This window comes from Sus scrofa, chromosome 8 (genome assembly GCF_054392235.1).
Source record: "Sus scrofa isolate SSC_HxYL_T2T_F1_AM1 chromosome 8, Sscrofa_HxYL_maternal_Yorkshire_Landrace_v2.0, whole genome shotgun sequence".
NCBI lineage: Eukaryota > Metazoa > Chordata > Mammalia > Artiodactyla > Suidae > Sus > Sus scrofa.
Window position 1 is genome coordinate 122,278,560 of NC_139390.1, and position 19,189 is coordinate 122,297,748.

The 19,189-nt window shown below is 39.8% G+C and overlaps 1 protein-coding gene across 12 annotated transcripts in view; it reads right to left on the bottom strand.

Moving 5' to 3' along the window:
* NPNT (nephronectin) overlaps window positions 1-19,189 on the bottom strand; it is an 80,034-nt gene that overhangs the window by 14,831 nt on the left and 46,014 nt on the right. For all 12 annotated transcript variants that reach the window (XM_021101706.2, XM_021101704.2, XM_021101705.2 and 9 more), the window contains one exon: window positions 18,226-18,621. In XM_021101706.2, coding sequence (XP_020957365.1) covers window positions 18,226-18,621 — 396 coding nt within the window. The remainder of the gene's footprint in view (window positions 1-18,225; window positions 18,622-19,189) is intronic.

Sequence of the window (19,189 nt, forward strand, 5' to 3'; positions counted from 1 at the left end):
GACCTGCCCCCACGGAGCTTGCATTCAAATGGGAGAGGCAAACATTGATAAATGGACACTACAACTCTGAATTCTGATGAAGTTTAGGAAGGAAAAATACACACCAGATGACGTCAGGGAGGGTAGCTGGGTTGGGGGCAGGGAGCCTGTGAGAATGTTAGTGGTAGTGGAAGGGGGTTCTTGGCCAAACACCAGGGAATCCTCCCTTTCCTTTGCCAGAACTTAATTAGCTGTGTTTTTATAAGGCAGGGAGTAAAAGACTAGAACATCAAGGAACAGACATCAGTCAAAAGGGTTCTTTTTCAACAATGTTCCCATTATTTTTAACAATATTTTTTGGCCATGCCTGCAGCATGCAGAAGTTCCCCGGCCAGGGATTGAACCCAAGCCACAGTGACAATGGTGGGTCCTTAACTGCTAAGCCCCCAGGGAACTCCCCATTTTTTTTTTTTAAGTGCCATACATGAGGCATATGGAAGTTCCGAGGCTAGGGATGGAATCAGAGCTGTAGCTGCCGGCCTACCCCACAGCTCACAGCAATGCTGCATCCTTAGCCCTCTGAGCGAGGCCAGGGATGAAACCCACGTCCTCATGGATACTAGCTGGGTTCATTACTGTTGAGCCACCATGGGAACGCCAAGTCAAGTAATAATCCCATAATATTTACACTGATTTTTTCTTTTTTTTTTTTTTCTTTTTAGGTTACTGCTCTTGGAGTTTTTCCTTCTGTTGAGAAGTCCCAACAGAGAAGCCCCTTCCTCTTCCACTCCCCACTCATGTATACCCATCTACACAGAGATGGATGCAAGAAGAGAGGCTGGTCAATGGACAAGATCTGGGGACATGATCTGATCACAGGTGCTCTGAGAAGGCAAATGGGTGCCCTCTTTCCCACGCAGATGACTGACAGCAATGATGTCCAATTCCAGCTTTCCATTCCCTCCTTTAAGAGGGAGGCCTCCTCTTATTTACTAGAAATATTATGAGTTATAGACACACGTGCTTTTTCTCTCATGACAAAGTTAGAAAAACAAAACTCCACAGAGCAATCACTTTTTTGTTCCCTCTTCTCATAACTTACACAAACCACCTCTGCATTGGAATAGCTCGATTCTTATAGTACCATATTTTAGGGGGAGTATGATGGTTTGTCAGCCCCCTTTTTTTCTAGATGAAGGGCAGTCAAACGGTAAATAGAGTTTTGGTGTACAGGTGGAGAATGTTACAAAGGTTTCCTGGCACAGGGTGTGTTTTATAAAGGGAGATCAAGGAGGCCCTCACTGAGCAAGCACTATTCATTCTGAGAGGGAAAGAACCCGGGACTCTTCTGAGCAAAAAAATAGTGCTGGCGTAGGGGAGAGGGAGTGTTTCAGGCAGCAAGTGTATAAGGAAAGTGCCCTGACATCTAGAGAAAGGAGTTCACAGTGTCTGGAGGATGCAAGGAACTGAAGAAAGCCTAGGCCAGGGCGGGGGTGGGGGGGTGGTGGATGGGGGAGGCTGAAAGGAAGGGCCAAGACACACGTTTGGAAAACAGCAAACTGAAGAATTAGTCATCTCACAACCTGCAACGTGCCAGATGGTTCATTAGTATTTGAGGCACTTGGTTTCCAAGAACCATTTAATTTAGCAGCGGATGATCAGGTGCACCTTCACTGCAATTCCCTGGGAAACACTCCAAGGAATCTAGACACCTAAACTGCTCTGCAGCTATTTGTCCTTACAAGCTTGTGTGCTCCAGCCTACAGCTTGGCCAAGTTATTGTACTAATCCTCCTTCCTCACACGTACCAGGTTGGACTGGTAAGAGCATCCTGCTGAATGTCAAGACAAGGTTTACTACCCACTCCCGGGTATATATTACAGTTTATGTAAAAGCATTAAGTGACATTAATAGTTGGGAAAACTCATTCAAGCAGTATGATTTCAACTATGTAAAAAAAAAAAAAAGATTAGAAAAAACAATGATAAGAAATACACAATGTATGGCAAAAGAACCAAGAATATATATTGGAGAAAGGACTGTCTCCTCAATAAATAATGCTGGGAGAATTGGACAGCCACATGCAAGAGAATGAAACTGGGCCACTCTCTTACACCATACACAAAATCAAAATGGATTAAAGACTTGACTGACTGAGAGACCTGAAACCATAAATAAAACTCCTAGAAGAAAACATAGGCAATAAGCTCCTTGACATCAGTCTTAGAGATGATTTTTTGAATCTGACACCCAAAGCAAACAAGTGGGACTCCCACTTAAAAAGCTTCTGAACACCAAAGGAAACCATCAATAAAATGAAAAGCTAACCTACTGAATGGAAGAAAATATTGGGAAATCCTATCTCTGATAAGGGGTTGATATCCAAAATACATAAAGAACACAAACAACTCAATAGCAAAATAAGTAAGAAGTTGGTTAATAATGAGATCTGAACAGATATTTTTCTAAAGATATACTGATGGCCAACCAGAATATAAAAAGGCGCTCAGCATCACTAATCATCAGGCAAATGCAAATCAAAAGCACAAGGAGACAGACATTCTAATAGGTGTGATGTGGTGTCATCAAAAATACAGTGGACCTTTGAATAATATAGGTTTGAAAGTGTAGGTCCACTTATGCACACATTTTTTTCCCCATGAAATATGTACTAGAGGTACGATCTGAGGTTGGCTGGATCTGAGGATGCAGAACCTCAGGTATGGCGGGCTGACTATAAGGTTATCCCTGGGTTTTCAATTGTGCATAGGATCAGTACCCCTAATCCCTGTGTTGCTCAAGGGTCAACTATACTAGAAATAACAAATGTTGATGAGGATGTGGAAAAAAGGGGACCTTGTGCACTGTTGGTAGGATTGTTAAGTTGGTAAAGCTGCCATGGAAAACAGTATGGCGTTTCCTCAAAGAAATTAAAGAACTACCAAATGATTCAGGAATTCCAATTCTGGGTATTTATCACAAGAAAAGGAAAACATTCATTTGAAGATATCTGTACCCCCATGTCCACTGCAGCATTATTTACATGAGCCGACATATGCAAACAAGAGCTCACTGATGGATTATGAATGAATGTGGTGTGTGTGCATGCATACACGTACACACACACACACACACACAGAGGAATATTATTCAGCCATTAAAGAGAATAAAATCCCGCTGTTTGCAACTATATGGATGGATCTTGAGGGCACTATGCTAAATGAAATAAGTCAGGGAAAGAAAAATACTGTGTAACCTCACATATATGTGGCATCTCCCCACCCCCCAAAAAAACCCCATGTGGGCTCAAAGATAGAACATATTGGTGGTTGCCAGAGGTAGTGGGTGAAATGGGTAAGTTTAAACTTCTGCTAACAAATAAGTTTAAACTTCTGCTTACAAATAAGTTATGGGAATGAAATGCATAGTATGGTGACTATAGTTAATAATACCACTGCATATCTGACAGTTGCTAAGAGAGCTAATCTTACAAGAAAAATTACAAGAAAAAAATTGTAATTACAAGAAAAAAATTGTAATTATGTATGGTGACAAGTGTAAACTAGACTTCTTGTGATGTTCATTTGGCAACATAAATATGAAATCATTATGTTGTACATCTGAACCTGTTATATGTCAATTAAATCTTAATTTAAAATAGGAATACACAAATACTAATAGAGGTAGTCCAAATACGAGAAATAGAAGTGATGTTTTCTCACTTGTTGGATTGTCTTGACTTTCATAATTCCTTTATTTATTTATTTATTTATTTATTTATTCATTCATTGGCTGTACCTGCAGCATGTGGAATTTCCTGGGCCAGGGATGGAACCTGAGCCACAGCAGTGACAATACCAGATCCTTAACCACTAAGCCACCAGGGAACTCCCTATGATTTTCTATTTTTAAAGTTGTTTATAAAAATAAAGAATTTCTATTATGAAAAAACTTACCAGAAACACTGAAAGGAAAGAGGGAGTGCTGTCGGAGCAAGTATACCGACCCCTGCCCCACAGCAACTGTGTGTCCATTATTTGTATTTTGATTGCTCCAAGAGAATGCTGAAGAGTTTTGAAACCTATTCTTAAATGTAAGGCTATGAATTGGAAATGTATTTGTGAAACGTGAACAAATGCTTTGATTCAAGATACTATTCTAATCGATGCAGAAAATGCTAATTAAAATAAATAACAAAGCTTGCCTGAAAACAGAGTATAACTAGGAGAGATGCTGGTACATGATTTTTCTAATTATTCTTCCCTGCTTCTTATTTTGGTTAATAGTCAATTTATACATAATACATGTTTTGTAAAAACAAATACATATCTGATATCCTCTGTGGTTTGACTATTAATTCTTAGAATCAGAATGATATAATTTTATTTATTTATTTATTTTTGTCTTTTCTAGGGCTACCCATGGCATATGGAGGTTCCCAGGCTAGGGGTCCAATCGGAGCTGTAGCTGCCGGCCTACACCAGAGCCACAGCAACTGGGGATCTGAGCCACACCACAGCTCCCGGCAATGCCAGATCCTTAACCCACTGAACGAGGCCAAAGACCAAACCCGCAACCTCATGGTTCCTAGTTGGATTCACTAACCACTGAGCCACAATGGGAACACCAGAATGGTATAATTTTAAAGATGAAGAAAGGACAAGAGAAATGCTAACAACACAATTCCTCCACCACCTGTCTATCCCTCCTCGATCTGTTTATTCCATCCACTGATTATGAAAGCTCTCAATCAAGAGACTGGCCATCCCCTCGGTCTGAGGCACTAGGCTCCCTGTTGTAAAGCAATGAGCACATTCTTGTCTTCTTGGGATCCACATTCTTGCGGTGAAGACAGACTCTAACAATCTCCCATTTAATGAACACTTTAAAGCAAAAGTAGAGGATGCAGTATGGGCTTTGGGTGGTGGGGAGTAGGGGGCTGGCCAAGCCAGCTGGGAGGACAGACGCAGGACAACCTCTGAGAAGTGATTCTCACACTGTGACAGGAAGGGTGAGCTCATACCCTAGAGAACGAAGAGATGTGAGCAGAAACATCAATTATAGGTGTGGCACTCACAGGGGGAGAGGCGGAGGGAGGGAGGGAGGGCACCAAATGAAGCTGGAGATGTAGGCAGACCCTGCAGTGCCTTTTAAGAAAGCACTTGGAGGAGTTCCCATTGTGGCTCAGCAGGTTACAAACCCGACTGGTATCCATGAGGATGAGGGTTTGATCCCTGACCTCGCTCAGTAGGTTAAGGATCAGGTGCTGCTGTGACCTGTGGTGTAGGTTGTAGACATGGCTTGGATCCTGTGTTGTAGGCTGGTAGCTACAGATCTGATTTGACCCCTACCCTGGAAACTTCCAAATGCAGCCCTAAGAAAACAAAAAATTAAAAAAAAATAAAACACTTGAAGATGATACACTTTATTATAGTAGAAACTAGAAGTTCCAAAGCACCAAGAGAACCAAGATAGGTACATCATTTGGGCTGGAGCCCAGAGGATGAATGGGAGGGAGGAGGGAGTGGCTATCAAAGGGCAGCTATGACCAAATTAACATAAACCAAAGAATGTCCCTATGTTCTTTAAAAGGTTTATATCCCCCCAATTTTTCTGCCTTTGCTCAGTGTTTCATCTGCCAAAACATATTTCTTGCCTATTGCTTCTTACAATTTCCGCAAGAACTGAAACAAAGGGAACGTATAGGCACTGAAGCAAGCAGACAGCCAGATAGAAACGTGGCTGGACTGGGCTTTGCGGCTCAGTGCGTTCCTCTGGTTGGGAAGCCTGGGAACCCTGAAACCTGTGAAAAGCATTAGCCACACAGATAAGCAGGAAATTTCTTAAAAGGAACTCTGGCCCAGAACTTTCTACTAAATATATTTTCCCCAGGGCTATAATATGAATATATAGTCTGTGTTCATAAATGAGGTTTCCCAAATAGTTGCATATTTTTACCAAAAAGCATTCAAAGTCAGCACAGTGAAGTAAATGTAAATATTATCACACACCCTCCCATGGCCAGACTTCTTCCAAAGAGTAACTACTATAGCAAGATGTAAGCACAATTTATTAAAGGTGGGTTTGCAAGCTCTGCTTTTGTTCTAGGGTGGCTACCATGACATTACGCAGGCCAGTTCTGGCATTTGTTGTAGGACTAAAAGATTAAAGATAACACTGTCTTAAATTCCTTCTACGCTTGGGGGTTTAGTTCATCTGAAGAGAATGGTACATATATAACTTTCCTAATATCCTGAAGGCTCCTTCTGGTGGCAAAACCTAGGGGTCTTTCGAGATGGAATGGGGATCAATGACGAGGGTTTCAAGAGGCGTCTCTTAATCTCTTCCCCCTCCCCCTCGCCCCTGCCGCTTTCTTTCCCTCTTCAGATGAAGAACATATGCATTATAGCTTTAAATCACCTGAGACAAGCAAATAAAAAGATTAGAAGAGAGATTCTGAAATTTCCTTAACTATCGTTAGAGAAAATATAGCCATCATCACGACTAGCAAAAAGCAAAGGGTTGCCGGCCTCCACAGAAATGAGCCCTTGTTTGCCAAAGCTTGTATTGTGTGGGAAAAGCCTAAGAAGTTGAAAAGACACACCTTTGGGCTGGGAGTAAAGAACAGATCTGGGAAAAACTAAATCTCTAGTGAAAGGTGTTACATAAACACAGCTAATCATAAATAAGCCCAATTCTTACGACTCTTTTATTTCTCTTCTAATAGTTTCAGGACAACCTGAAGTCCTGCCTGGAGCAATCCCAGGAGAATAGATGATCTAAAAGGAGTTTCTTTTGGAGTTCCCGCTGTGGCTCAGCGGTAATGAACCTGACTAGTATCCAGGAGGATACAGGTTTGATCCCTGGCTGCACTCAGTGGGCAGGAGCAATGGCTCTGAAGGGTGATGACTCAAGTTTTCAAGATCAAGAGATCATCTGACAGGGAATGTGGAGGGAGAGAAGCTGGAGGGTGGGGATGGAAAGAGAGGCCTCTTGGAACCCCTGTCTTTCAGCCCCACTCTGTCATCTCTAAAAAACCCTAGGTCTTGCCACTGGAAAGATTTTGTTCCCTTGCCCTTTTCTAAGCCAATGGAAGCCACGAAAGTTGGTTCCTGTCAGGACTGAGTCTGAGCGGGGGAACACGGGCAGTGCCATTGCCTGCTATTTGACTACAGCTGCTTGGATGAAGGTAGCCTGAACACCTGGGTGGCACAGATGCCCACCCACTGTGCAGGACATGCGTTGATGCCCCCGGTCCAAAGGAATCACTTTAAAGAAAGGAAACTTTCATTTCTGACATTTATCAAGCCCATGGCGTAAGTTTCCCATCTAGACAGATTCATCTCTGAAAAGGCTGCTGTCATTATCTGCAAAGTAAAGAGGCCGAGGTGAAGCTGTCTCTGTTTTAACATCACAACTGATCAACTAGGTAAATATAAACTCCTAAACAAAACCCGATGTTCCAATCACTTGGTCATAAGTAAACGATCTATGAAGTAGCAGCTTTCTATTTTCATTTTCTCTGCTCCTCTAATTGCTCGCACTTGCAAATCAATTTGTTTCGAAAGGATCTGGTTAGCCAAAATAACATTTAAAATGTGGTGAACATTACAACTGTAATGAACCATAATAAAACGCATCAGAAAAATATCAACTCAGAACTAGAACACAAAATAGGGCTGTGTTTTTATGAGTTAGGTAGGAAATGTTATCATTACCATATAAATGAATTCAACAACATCAATAAAAGTAGTATAGCTATTTTGCATTGAATTCTTATTATGTGCCAAGCACTATGGTGAGAGTTTTATCAGTACCTGCTCATCTAATTTTCACAATAGCCCAATGAGGTAAATACCATAATTATCCTCACTTAGATGAGGAAACAAAGGCATAGGAAGATTTAGTAACATGCCCCAAATCCCAGAGTTGGCCAGAAGCACAATTTTCATTACAACTCTATAGACAAATGTGCATACAACTTACCAAAAAAAAGCTGATTTCTGACTTGGGTCACGTTTACCAAGAACTCAATTTATACTTTCCAGAGAGAGACATATTTCTTTTCCAGCCATCATAGGGTCCAATTAAAATATAAATAAAAAGTCTTAAAAACTTGCAGAATTCACAGCACCAGAATCTGACCTATAACCAGTCCTTCAAAACACTCACTGAAATTTCATCTTCAGGGAGGCGTTGGGCAACTTCTCAAGGTCTCTCTAGGTCTCACTGTTTACTAGAAAGCAAACTAGTTTGGAGACCTTTTCACCCCTCAGCAGAAACCATCTTTTTACTCATCACCACACAGAATCAGAAAAGAGATCATATTTCCATGGCTGAGAACTATGTGATCACACCAGCCACAGACTCTGTCAAATCCATAAAAGGGAAATTAGAGAAAGGACCTGTGGACAGCAGGCAGCAAAGCAGCAATCATTAAAATGCGAACGACTTTGTTCTCTCTGATGGTTTGGAATTTCAACACATTCTCATGATCTGGAATAGCACGGCAACAACCAGTCAGTCTGCTTCTCTGATATGGCCATTCATGAGACCAACTGATACATATTACATTATATTCTATAATCTTTATGCTGCAACAACCTTTCTCCTTTATATGACCTAGAGGCTATACACTACACTTTAGGCACAGTTGCTACATTTTAATCAATCCACATCTGGCTAATTCTGCCTCCATTCAAGACATGGTTCCTCTGGGTTGGAGCTGCCCTTCTGATTTAGAGAGCCCCGTTCAGCATAGTTAGCAGACCAGCAGTGTTACTTGTGAGCCTCTTGAAAACATAGAGTCTCAGGTCCTATCCTAGACCCACTGAATCAAAGTTTTCATTTTAACAAACTCCCTGTGTGACTCGTGTACACACTAAAGACTGAGAAGTGCTTCCCTAGAAAGTCTGATTTAGGAAATGTGTGGCAGGGATTAGGAATCTACGTTTTAAATAAGCATGCTAGGCTATTCTGGTTCAGCTGGGCTTCTGATAACATTTGAGAAAAATCTACCTCCTGATCCAAGTGCCATTATATTCCCTGTTTTCCGAGCTTCTGAGCACAGGTCTGACATGCGCAATTGCAAAGACATTTTGAAAGGTTAAAAATAGCAGTTGATAAAACTTTTAATAATTTTTTAAAAATCTGTACATCCTAATTAAAGCTAACATGATTCACAATCAGGATCCCCTGGGGGTACTTTTTCATAACATACAACTCAATGCTCCAGCTGGGAGAGTGGGATTCTATGACCTCCAACCCCTCTCCTAAGGAATGACCGCTAATAACAAATTACTGTGACCTGTGACAAGAGGAACAGGGAGATTAAAAATCACTGCATGAAGATAACAAAAAACAGTGAAAATCATCTCAAATACATAAACCGGCTATATCCATGGTTACTATGTTGGTCTTTTTTTCTGTCAGACCTTTATATTCATTTAGACATACGGAGATGTGTATTTTATAACTAATTGGGGTCAACAGTATATACAATCTTGTATATTCTTTTCACTTAACATTTTTATAATATAGGTACCTTCCATGTCATTAAATGTTTTTTTAAAAAAATTATGGCATTATATTTCATTGCATTACTCAATGAGAATTGTATTTTCCCCTAATTTCCTTTACTTTGGTTTCTGCTAACATTATTTATTCATTCATTCATTCATTCATGTCTTTTTAGGGCTGCACCCACAGCATATGGAGGTTCCCAGACTAGGGGTCACATCGGAGCCATAGCCAATGGCCTACACCATAGCCACAGCAACGCCAGATCCAAGCTGCATCTGTGACCTACACCACAGCTCACAGTAACACTGGATCCTTAACCCACTGAGCGAGGCCAGGGGTGGAAACTGCCTCCTCATGGATACTAGTCAGATTCATTTCCTCTGAGCCACGATGGGAACTACCGCATGATGTTTTTAAAAATTTTGCTCTGCTCTGTGATAGCTCCTTCCTACTCTGATACCAGGTTTTACTTTGGTGCTGGCTTAGTCTAACTTTTTAGCAATCGCCTGCAGCATACCTCTGGTGTTCGGATAGACAGCCCACAGTTAAATCCGCTTTCCTCGCTCTAAGTCTGTCCAGCACTGTTCTGCACTCCCTAACCCCCTTCCAACCCTGCCAGGCTCTTCCAGATCCAAGATCAATCCATCGGGTCTTAGAAACCATGCAAATGAGAGCCCATGGGATGGGCCATTTGGTGTGGAGAGCGTGGTCCCCATAGGTCTTAGTTCAGCCCAGCCTGATCCAAAGTTGGTTATAATAAACTCTAACCCCAATGGTTAAATCCACTTGGGAAATGATGTACATTATATGCCTCTCCAAGAGATTCACAGTGCCCACTGGAACACTGAAAAGTCCTACAGTTACCAAACCTATTTAAGTTGACGAAACCTAGAATCTCCCAAATTTATTTGACCTCAGATTTTTTTTTAGGTGTACACTTATATAATATTCCAGAAAATTAATGTTCTATGAAATACACTTTGAGAAGAACTAGTCTGTCCCATTGATGAAATAACAATTTCATGCTTTAGCCACGATGGAAAATAGTATGGAGGTTCCTCAGAAAACTAAAAATAGAGTTGCCATATGATCCAGTAATCCTGCTCCTGGGCATATATCCAGACAAAACTATAATTCAAAAAGATACATGCACCCCAATGTTCATAGCAGCACTATTCACAACAGCCAATACATGGAAACAACCTAAATGTCCATTGACAGAGGAATGGATAAAGGAGATGTAGTACATATATACAATGGAATATTACTCAGCCATTAAGAAGAATGAAATAATGCCATTCGTGGCAGCATAGATGGGCCTAGAGATGATTATACTAAGTGAAGTCAGAAAGAGGCAGATACCATATGATATCACTTATATGTGGAATCTAAAATAGGACACATATCAACATATCTACCAAAAAAAAAAAAAAAACAGATTCACAAGACATAGAGAACAGACTTGTGGTTGCCAAGAGGGAGGAAAAGATTGGGAGTTTTGGATTAGCAGAGGCTAACTATTATGCATAGGGTAGATAAACAACAAGGTCCCACTATAGAGCACAGGGAACTATATTCAACTATCACAGAAAAGAATATGAAAAAGAATTAACTGAATCACTTGCTGAACAGCAGAAATGAACACAATATTGTTAATCAACTATAATTCAATAAAAATTTTAAAAAGAAAAAAATCCAAACATTGCAAAGAAAAAATAATTTCATGCTCCATCAGGTACCTTTAGTGTTACTCAAGTGATGCCTGTAGGCCTAGTCTTGCAATTATGTCTGATTATATAATTCAATTCACACAACCTGAAAAACCTAGGGTTCCTCAAGTTGACATTATTTAAAAAATACATGTTTAACATCTCATATCATACATAAAAAGTTACTTCCTTAGTTACATATTATTTAAATGTTCCTGTCATAGTTATTTCTATAAAATACAGTAATCTTTTATCTCATATTAGGTAATTCACAAACGCTTTTCTTGTATTATGTCTGACCCTTGAAAATACTCTATGAGAACAGATAACTAGGGTTATCACCCCTATTTTAGAGGTGAGAAAATTCAGGTGGAAAACACAGTAACCTGTCCAAAGTCACTCAACTCACATATAATAAAATAGAGGTGAGAATCAAAACTAGATCTTTTGATTCAAGGTATTCTATCCTCAGCAGTAGTTAAAATTCTCTCCTTTTTCATATGCCTTAACCTTATTTTCACAGTCTTTTTCAATGTCTTTTAACTAATTATCAACATCGTGCTTAAAGTTTAGAAGAATATTAGATTTAGAGTTTTGTAGAAAATATTTGTTTTCAATGGCTATGTTAAGCTGTATCCAAATAAGAGAAAGACCATTATCTGAAATAGCTTTGATCATTTGGGGACAGACTATTGGAATCAATAGTCTATTGAATAGTTGAAAGAGAGTTGGATCCAGGATAAGAGTCCATTTCACTTCATTCAGCAAATACTTCTGAGTGACTACTATGTGCCAGACATTGTATGGATGTTGGAGGAAAAAATATCTGAGGATAAAATAGCTCTGCACTGTAAATAAATCTGCAGTATAACATACCTGAAAACAGAAGGAAAAGACTTAGATTAGAAAAGCATGTTTCTAAAAACTCCCCCTGCAGGAGTTCCCTCATGGCCTAGTGGGTTAAGGATCTAGCATTGTCACTGCTGTGGCTTGGGTCACTGTTGTGGCGCAGATTTGAATCCTGGCCTGGGAACTTTGGCACCACCAAAAAAAAAAAAAATTCCCCCCTGTAATCAATATCAGGTCAGATCTGACTATTAAGTATCTTTGGACCCCATCATTTAAGACAGACCTTGAAAGCAAAGATAGTTCAAAGGCAAGCCAAAAAGATTGATATGTGGGTTGAAAAAAATTATTTCTAGGAATTGTTTTATGAAACAGAAATTACTGAGCCCAAAGAATAAACAGATTAGTAATTTCCCAAGAGGGGGTCTGGAGACAATGCTCAGGTGTGTCCATCAGCCCCAAGTAACCTGACAATACTGAAGAGGTATAAACTATAATTTCATGAATTCAGGTTAAATACAAGACAGAGCATCCTAACAACAGGGGGATGGGTATTAGGAGGGTCTGTAGTTACCTTTAGAGATTTTAGATATAATTGGGATAATTTTTTTAAACTTCATAAGTATCTTATACTTGTATAATTAATTGATGTTGGTTTAGATGAAACTTTTAGGTCCCAAATTAAAATGTGAAAAGGCTATTATGGCTATTCTATCTGGACTACTAATTTGAAGTTTAAATAACTTTTTTCACTGTTTTAAATCCCCTTCTTTTGTAGGAGTAGTGAAAGAATAAAATTCTGGCTTCAAGAGTATTTTGTTTAATACCTACAGGGAACATTGTTTTAAGGGGTTGCTTCTTAAATTTTTCTTACATTCAAAAATGTGTGTACCTTCACACAGGCCAACTTTCAAATAATGAAAGTATAACAGAAAAATTATCTCAGCTAGTTTTAGGAGCTAGAAAATATATACTTTGAAATATTATCTCTAACATCATTTTCCTTCTCACTAACACCGAATTTTCAGAATTAATAATCCACTGAATCTCCAAAAGGAAGGAAGGGAGAAGGAGAAAAAAGCATAGAGGAAGCACAATAGAAAAGCTCCCCAGAATATAAAAATAAGTAACAATCAGGAAAGAATATTTTTAATCATCAAATATAGATTAAATGTGTAACTAAAAACTAGCTTTTGTATGGAAAAGGGATTACACGATAATTTATTGTATTCTAAAACATTATGATTGATCTATTCATTCATTTCTATGTTCCATAAATAGTATTCAATTGCTGATTATGTGCCAGACATTATTTTAGATTCCTGAGCTATAACAATGAGCAAAACAAAGATCCCTCTCCTCAAAAAGCTTATATTCTAGTCAGAGGAGACAAAAATAGACATTATAAATAAGCTGACAAGAGAGTATAGAAGGTGATAAATGCAATTAAAAAAAAAAAAACCAACAGAAGAGGGAGTTCCCATCCTGGCTCAGCGGAAACAAATCTGACCAGCATCCATGAGGATGCGGGTTTGCTCCCTGGCCTTGCTCAGTGGGTCAAGGACCCGGCATTGCTGTGAGCTATGGTATAGGTCGCAGATGTGGCTTGAACCTGGCATTGCTGTGGCTGTGCTATAGGCTAGCAGGTACAGATCCTATTCGACCCGCTAGCCTGGAAACCTCCATATGCCATGGGTGTGGCCCTAAAACAAAACAAAACAAAACAAAACAAAGGAGAGAGCTGTGAGCTCAGGTGTGCTGGTGATAGTTAGGAGAGGTCACAATATTGAAGACGGATCAGGGTGGCCTCACTGATTAAGCTGAGATTTGCTTGAGGAGGAGAGAAAGTGAGACAAGCTGATAGCTGGGGGAAGAGTGTTCCAAAAAGAGAGAACAGTTGGAGAAAAAATCCTAAGATAGGAGAAGTTGGAGGAACGGCGAGGAGGCTGGGTGAATGAATGGGGGGAGGGGGAGTGCTAGGAGATGCCATTTTCGGACTTGGTAAAATGGCAGAAGGGCTAAGGGCTTCCATCCTTATGAAGGATGGAACAGGGACGTCTCATCTAAGTTTTAAAAGATGACCCTCTGCTGGGTTGGGAAGAGGAGGACAAGGATGGAGGCAGGGGATGGGCTGGAAGGTTACTGCAGAACAGATCCAGGGTTCCTCGCCCATCATTCTCAAATCCAAAAGCTGCTTCATTAACTCATTAGGAGGCAAAACTAACCCTCACTTAACCTAAGCTAAATGGCTTCAGTAGCCACATTAGCTTAAACATTCATGTTTCCCTTAGAAACATTAATATGTTTTGGTGTGTAATGCACAGCATATGCACCTTATTACTTTTCTAAAATTAAAAAAAAAATGTTATATTCCAAAACCCCTCTGGAAAAGCATTTCAGATCTGTACCCCAGTGGACGGGCAGCAGCACTGGAGATGGTGAGGTGAAGACACACTTCAGATACAATTTGAAGGAAGGGCTAACAGGATTTCCAGACGGCTTGGATGTGGGTGTAAAATGTAACTCAAGATGCCTCCAAGTTCTTTGGCCTAGTAATTGGCTGGATGGAGGTTCCATCTCCTGGGGTGGGAAAAGCTGGGGATAGAGTGTGTTTGGGGTGACGATCAGAAACAATGAGACATCCTGAGTCTGAGATGTGTACCTTCATCTCACTGGAGAGGTTAAAGAGGCTAGTGATAAGCAAGCCTAGGATTTGGGGAGAAGTCTGGGCCACAGATCTGTGTTATAATTTTTTCCTTCTTTAATTTCCTTTTAGAATATCTTTATAGTCTTCTCTCAGGGAACAATACTCTCTCTCTCCCCTGCACACGCATGTGCACACACATAGATATGCACATCTTATAAAGAAAAGCCCTGTTTAACAACCTCTTCCTCTTCCATTCAACAAATATATACCCTTTCAATGTAAAGGAACATACAATTGAAGTATGGGGCTCTCTGGAGATGGCCCAACCGTTGCTGTAATTAATATTACCTGAAAACGCATGAAATGAGAAGCGCCAAAGTCTCTTCTCGGACCAGTGGAGGCTAAGGATGGCTTAAGAAATTATTACACCAGAGGTGAAGAAAATATTCAATGAATTAAATGGCGTTGACCTAAAACGGCACTAGGATTCCCTTCTGCTTTCACAATGAATGAATACGAGTCATTTGTTCTGAGTTGAAAACTTGGAACCACTCCCTTATTTGGAATATACGCTGCAGTCACCAGACAGCAAATTAAGCAGTGTCCCAAAGATCCTCATGAGGTTAACATTAACCAGCAGCTACGGCTGAGGATGAAATGGGAGTGGAATTTAACTTCTGGCAGGAGTGTCCCAAGGCGGCAATGCTATCTGTGGCATGCAACAGCCTTGGCACAGGATCAAGGTAAGTCTTTCCCGGGGCATGTCTTTAAGATCACACTCTCTTAGAACGAGTGCTCTCAAGCATCATCAGAACTGCATGTCTTCCCAGTTTGATCTATTAGTGAACTGCAGTGTTATTTTTAATTCATACGTGTATTTTCATAATGGGGGAAAAAAAGAGAGACTTTTTAAAAAGAGCACACATTGAAAAGCTCAGAAAGAGGTTAAAAATCACAAATGTTGGTCTGGTAATAAGGGAACAACCTCTTCTCCCTTCAAAACTTCTTTACGTACAGCCTCTCTCTTCATGGGTGGTATCACCCTTTCCCAGTCACCCATTAAAAATCTGGAATCTTAAATTCAGCCTAGCTCCAATTTAGATCTAACTACTAGTTTACAGTAAATACAAGGGCATAATTGCCCAATGTTTCTCAACAATCCTTGGCTCAACGCTCCAATTTGTTGGTAGTTTCCTGCATATGCTATGCTATGTTGTGCTGTCCTCGTTGTGCTGTCCTCGTTAACTATAATGCCTCCCTTTCTTCATGCCCTTTGCCCCAATTCACTCGAGAAGCCTCCCCATGCTCCAAACTGTCCCTAGCCAAAGACAGGTTGGGAACCTTCTCTCTCCTCCGTAACATCCCACACAAATCTCTTTCACTAACAAAGCACCACAGATGGCTTGTGGGCAACTATCTTTCCCACCAGGTTATAAGCTTTTCTGTTTTATCTTTGTAAACCCATGCCTAACACAGGGCTTGCCACCCTAAAATGCACAAAAAAAATATTTATTGATTGAATGAACATTTAGGTTAAACGTTAAATAGTATGTGGTATATTAAGTTCTCAATCTCTGAGAGTTTTCAAGTAAATCTGAGTATGTTAGGAGAATTCTCATACTGGATAGGAGCTGCGATCTACTGTATGACTTTGTGATATTCCTTCCATTTCTATTCACATTCTTATTTGCCCAGCTGACTGACTTTTATATATCTCTTTATAATATTTAACAATAGGGATGTATGATTTATACTTTGCATAAGTAATCCTTTTTATGAGTCTTATTCAAGGCATGGCCTGTGGTTTGGATGCCATCATAAAAAGCGTATTAAAATGTACAGCACAAAAGACCCCAAAATAGCCACAGCAATTCTGAGAAAGAAGAACAAAGTGGTAGACATCACACTTTGATTTCAAGCTATAAAGACACAGTAATCAAACATTATGGTACTGGCATAAAAACAGACATATAGACCAATGGAACAAAGTCAAGAGCCCAGAAATAAACCCAAGCATCTATGGTGAAATAATATTCAACAAGGGATTCAAGAATATTCATGGAAAAAATTCAGTCTCTTCAATAAATGATGCTGGGAAAATTGAATAGTCACATACAAAAGAATGAACCTAGATACCTATCCTACACCATTCACAAAAATTAGCCTGGAACGAATTAAAGACTTGAACATATGACATGAAACCATAAAACTCCTAGAAGAGAACATAGGAAGAAAGCTCCTTGACACGAGTGTTGGCAGTAATTTTTTTGATGTGACACCTAAAGCACAAGCAACAAAATAAAAAATAAGCGAGATAACATCAAACTAAAAAGCTTCTGTGCAGTAAAAGAAACCATTACCAGAATGAAAACACAACCTATTGGGGTGGGAAAAATATTTGCAAATCATCCATCTAGTAAGGGGTTAATATCTAAAATATATAGTTAATTCTTACAACTGAGTAACAAAAGACCAAATAATCCAATTAAAAAGTGGGCAAAGAACCTGAATAGGCATTTGCCCAAAGAAGATGTACTAATGGCCAACAGGTACATGAAAAGATGCTCAGCACCATTAATTATTAGGTAAATGCAAATCAAAATCAAAATGAGCTATCACCTCACACCTGTCAAAATGGCTATCCAAAAAGACAAGAGATAAGTGTTGGTGAGGACATGGAAATAATAAAAATGAGCCATAAAAATGAGAAAATCCTGCCATTTGTGACAACATGGATGGATCTTCAGGACATAATGCTAAGTGAAATAAATCAAAGGAAGGCAAATTCTGTATGTGATCTCACTTACATACAGAATCTTAGAACAAATGCACAGAAAATGAGATCAGATTTGTGGTTACTTGAAAAGGAAGATTAGGGATGAAGGCAGTCAAAAGGTACAAATCCAGTTATAATATAAATAAGCACTTGGGAGTTCCCTACATGGCTCAGTGGTTAACGAATACGACTAGGAACCATGAGGTTGCGGGTTCAATCCCTGGCCTCGCTCAGTAGGTTAAGGATCTGGTGTTGCTGTGAGCTGTGGTGTAGGTGGCAGACACAGCTCAGATCCTGCGTTGCTGTGGCTCTGGCATAGGCCAGGGTCTACAGCTCCAATTTGACCCCTAGCCTGGGAACCTCCATATGCCATGGGAGTGGCCGTAGAAAAGGCAAAAAAAAAAAAAAAAAGACACACATGCAAAAATAAGATACATAAGCACTAAGGATGGAATGTACAACATTATGACTACAGTTATAACTGCTGTATGACGTCTGTGGAAGTTGTTAAGAGAGTAAATCCTAAGAGTTTCCATCCCAAGGAAACAAATTTTTTTCTTTTCGTTTGTATCTGTATGAGAATGGATGTTAACTAAACTCACTATGATAATCATTTCATGACATGTGTAAGTCAAACCATCATGCTGTACTCCTTAAACTTATACAGTGCAGTATGTCAGTTACATTTCAATAAAACTGGAAAAAGAAAAAAACCCTCAAAAGATGTGCTAACATTTATGACTTACTGAACACATCTCCTCTGGGTTTCTGAGGATCTGTCTGTATCCTGTTGTCAACCGTGAACCCTCTTGGAGACGTAGTGGCAACTGGTGCTACGGTGGTCAGTCTGGTGGTTGGTCTTTCTGGAGTTGTTGCTGGTGGAGGGGTTCTGAGTTCTGTGGGTGGGGGTGAGGGTGGGGGAGGGGTAGGCTGTGGCATTGGCTTTGGTGTAGGTCTTGTTGTTGGCTTAGAAGTGGGCCAGTTGGTAATGACAGGAGGTATGTATGGTGTCTTCAGAGGCCACCTCGTACTTCCAACATCAGGAATCCAGTTACTCTGTCCTCCATCACCCTTTGAAATGGTACCATTTCCCTTTGGTACATGAATTGGGCCTGAAGGTTCGATCATGACTTTTGGAATATCTAAAAGAGTAAATATACTTAAATTAGTGTGTAACCATCTCTCCTTAAGAAGTAAAATACCAAATTGTACAAAACAGATCTATTAAAATACCTCATGCTTTTTCCACATTTAGAATATTCCCCTACTGTAAGTCATGCTGTTTTACAAAAAATATATATGTGTATATATAATATACACATATACAATCATACACACATAATCCGTCTGGTGGACATACACAAAAATTATATTGTTGCTTTCGTAATGAAATGTATTATTTGAAACAAAAAATTTTAAGTATTTGTAAAGTGAAAAGAAACAAGAATCAGTAAGATTTTTTAAATGCAGACATTATAAAATTTTAAAATATGAGAGATGTATGTTGAGAGACTATGTTAAGTGTCCCCATGGTACACATACATCATAAAATCATGCTCAGGGAGTTCCCATCATGGCTCAGTGGTTAATGATTCCGACTAGGAACCATGAGGTTGAGGGTTTGGTCCCTGGCCTTGCTCAGTGGGTTAAGGATCCGGCGTTGCCGTGAGCTGTGGTGTAGGTTGCAGATGCGGCTCGGATCCTGTGTTT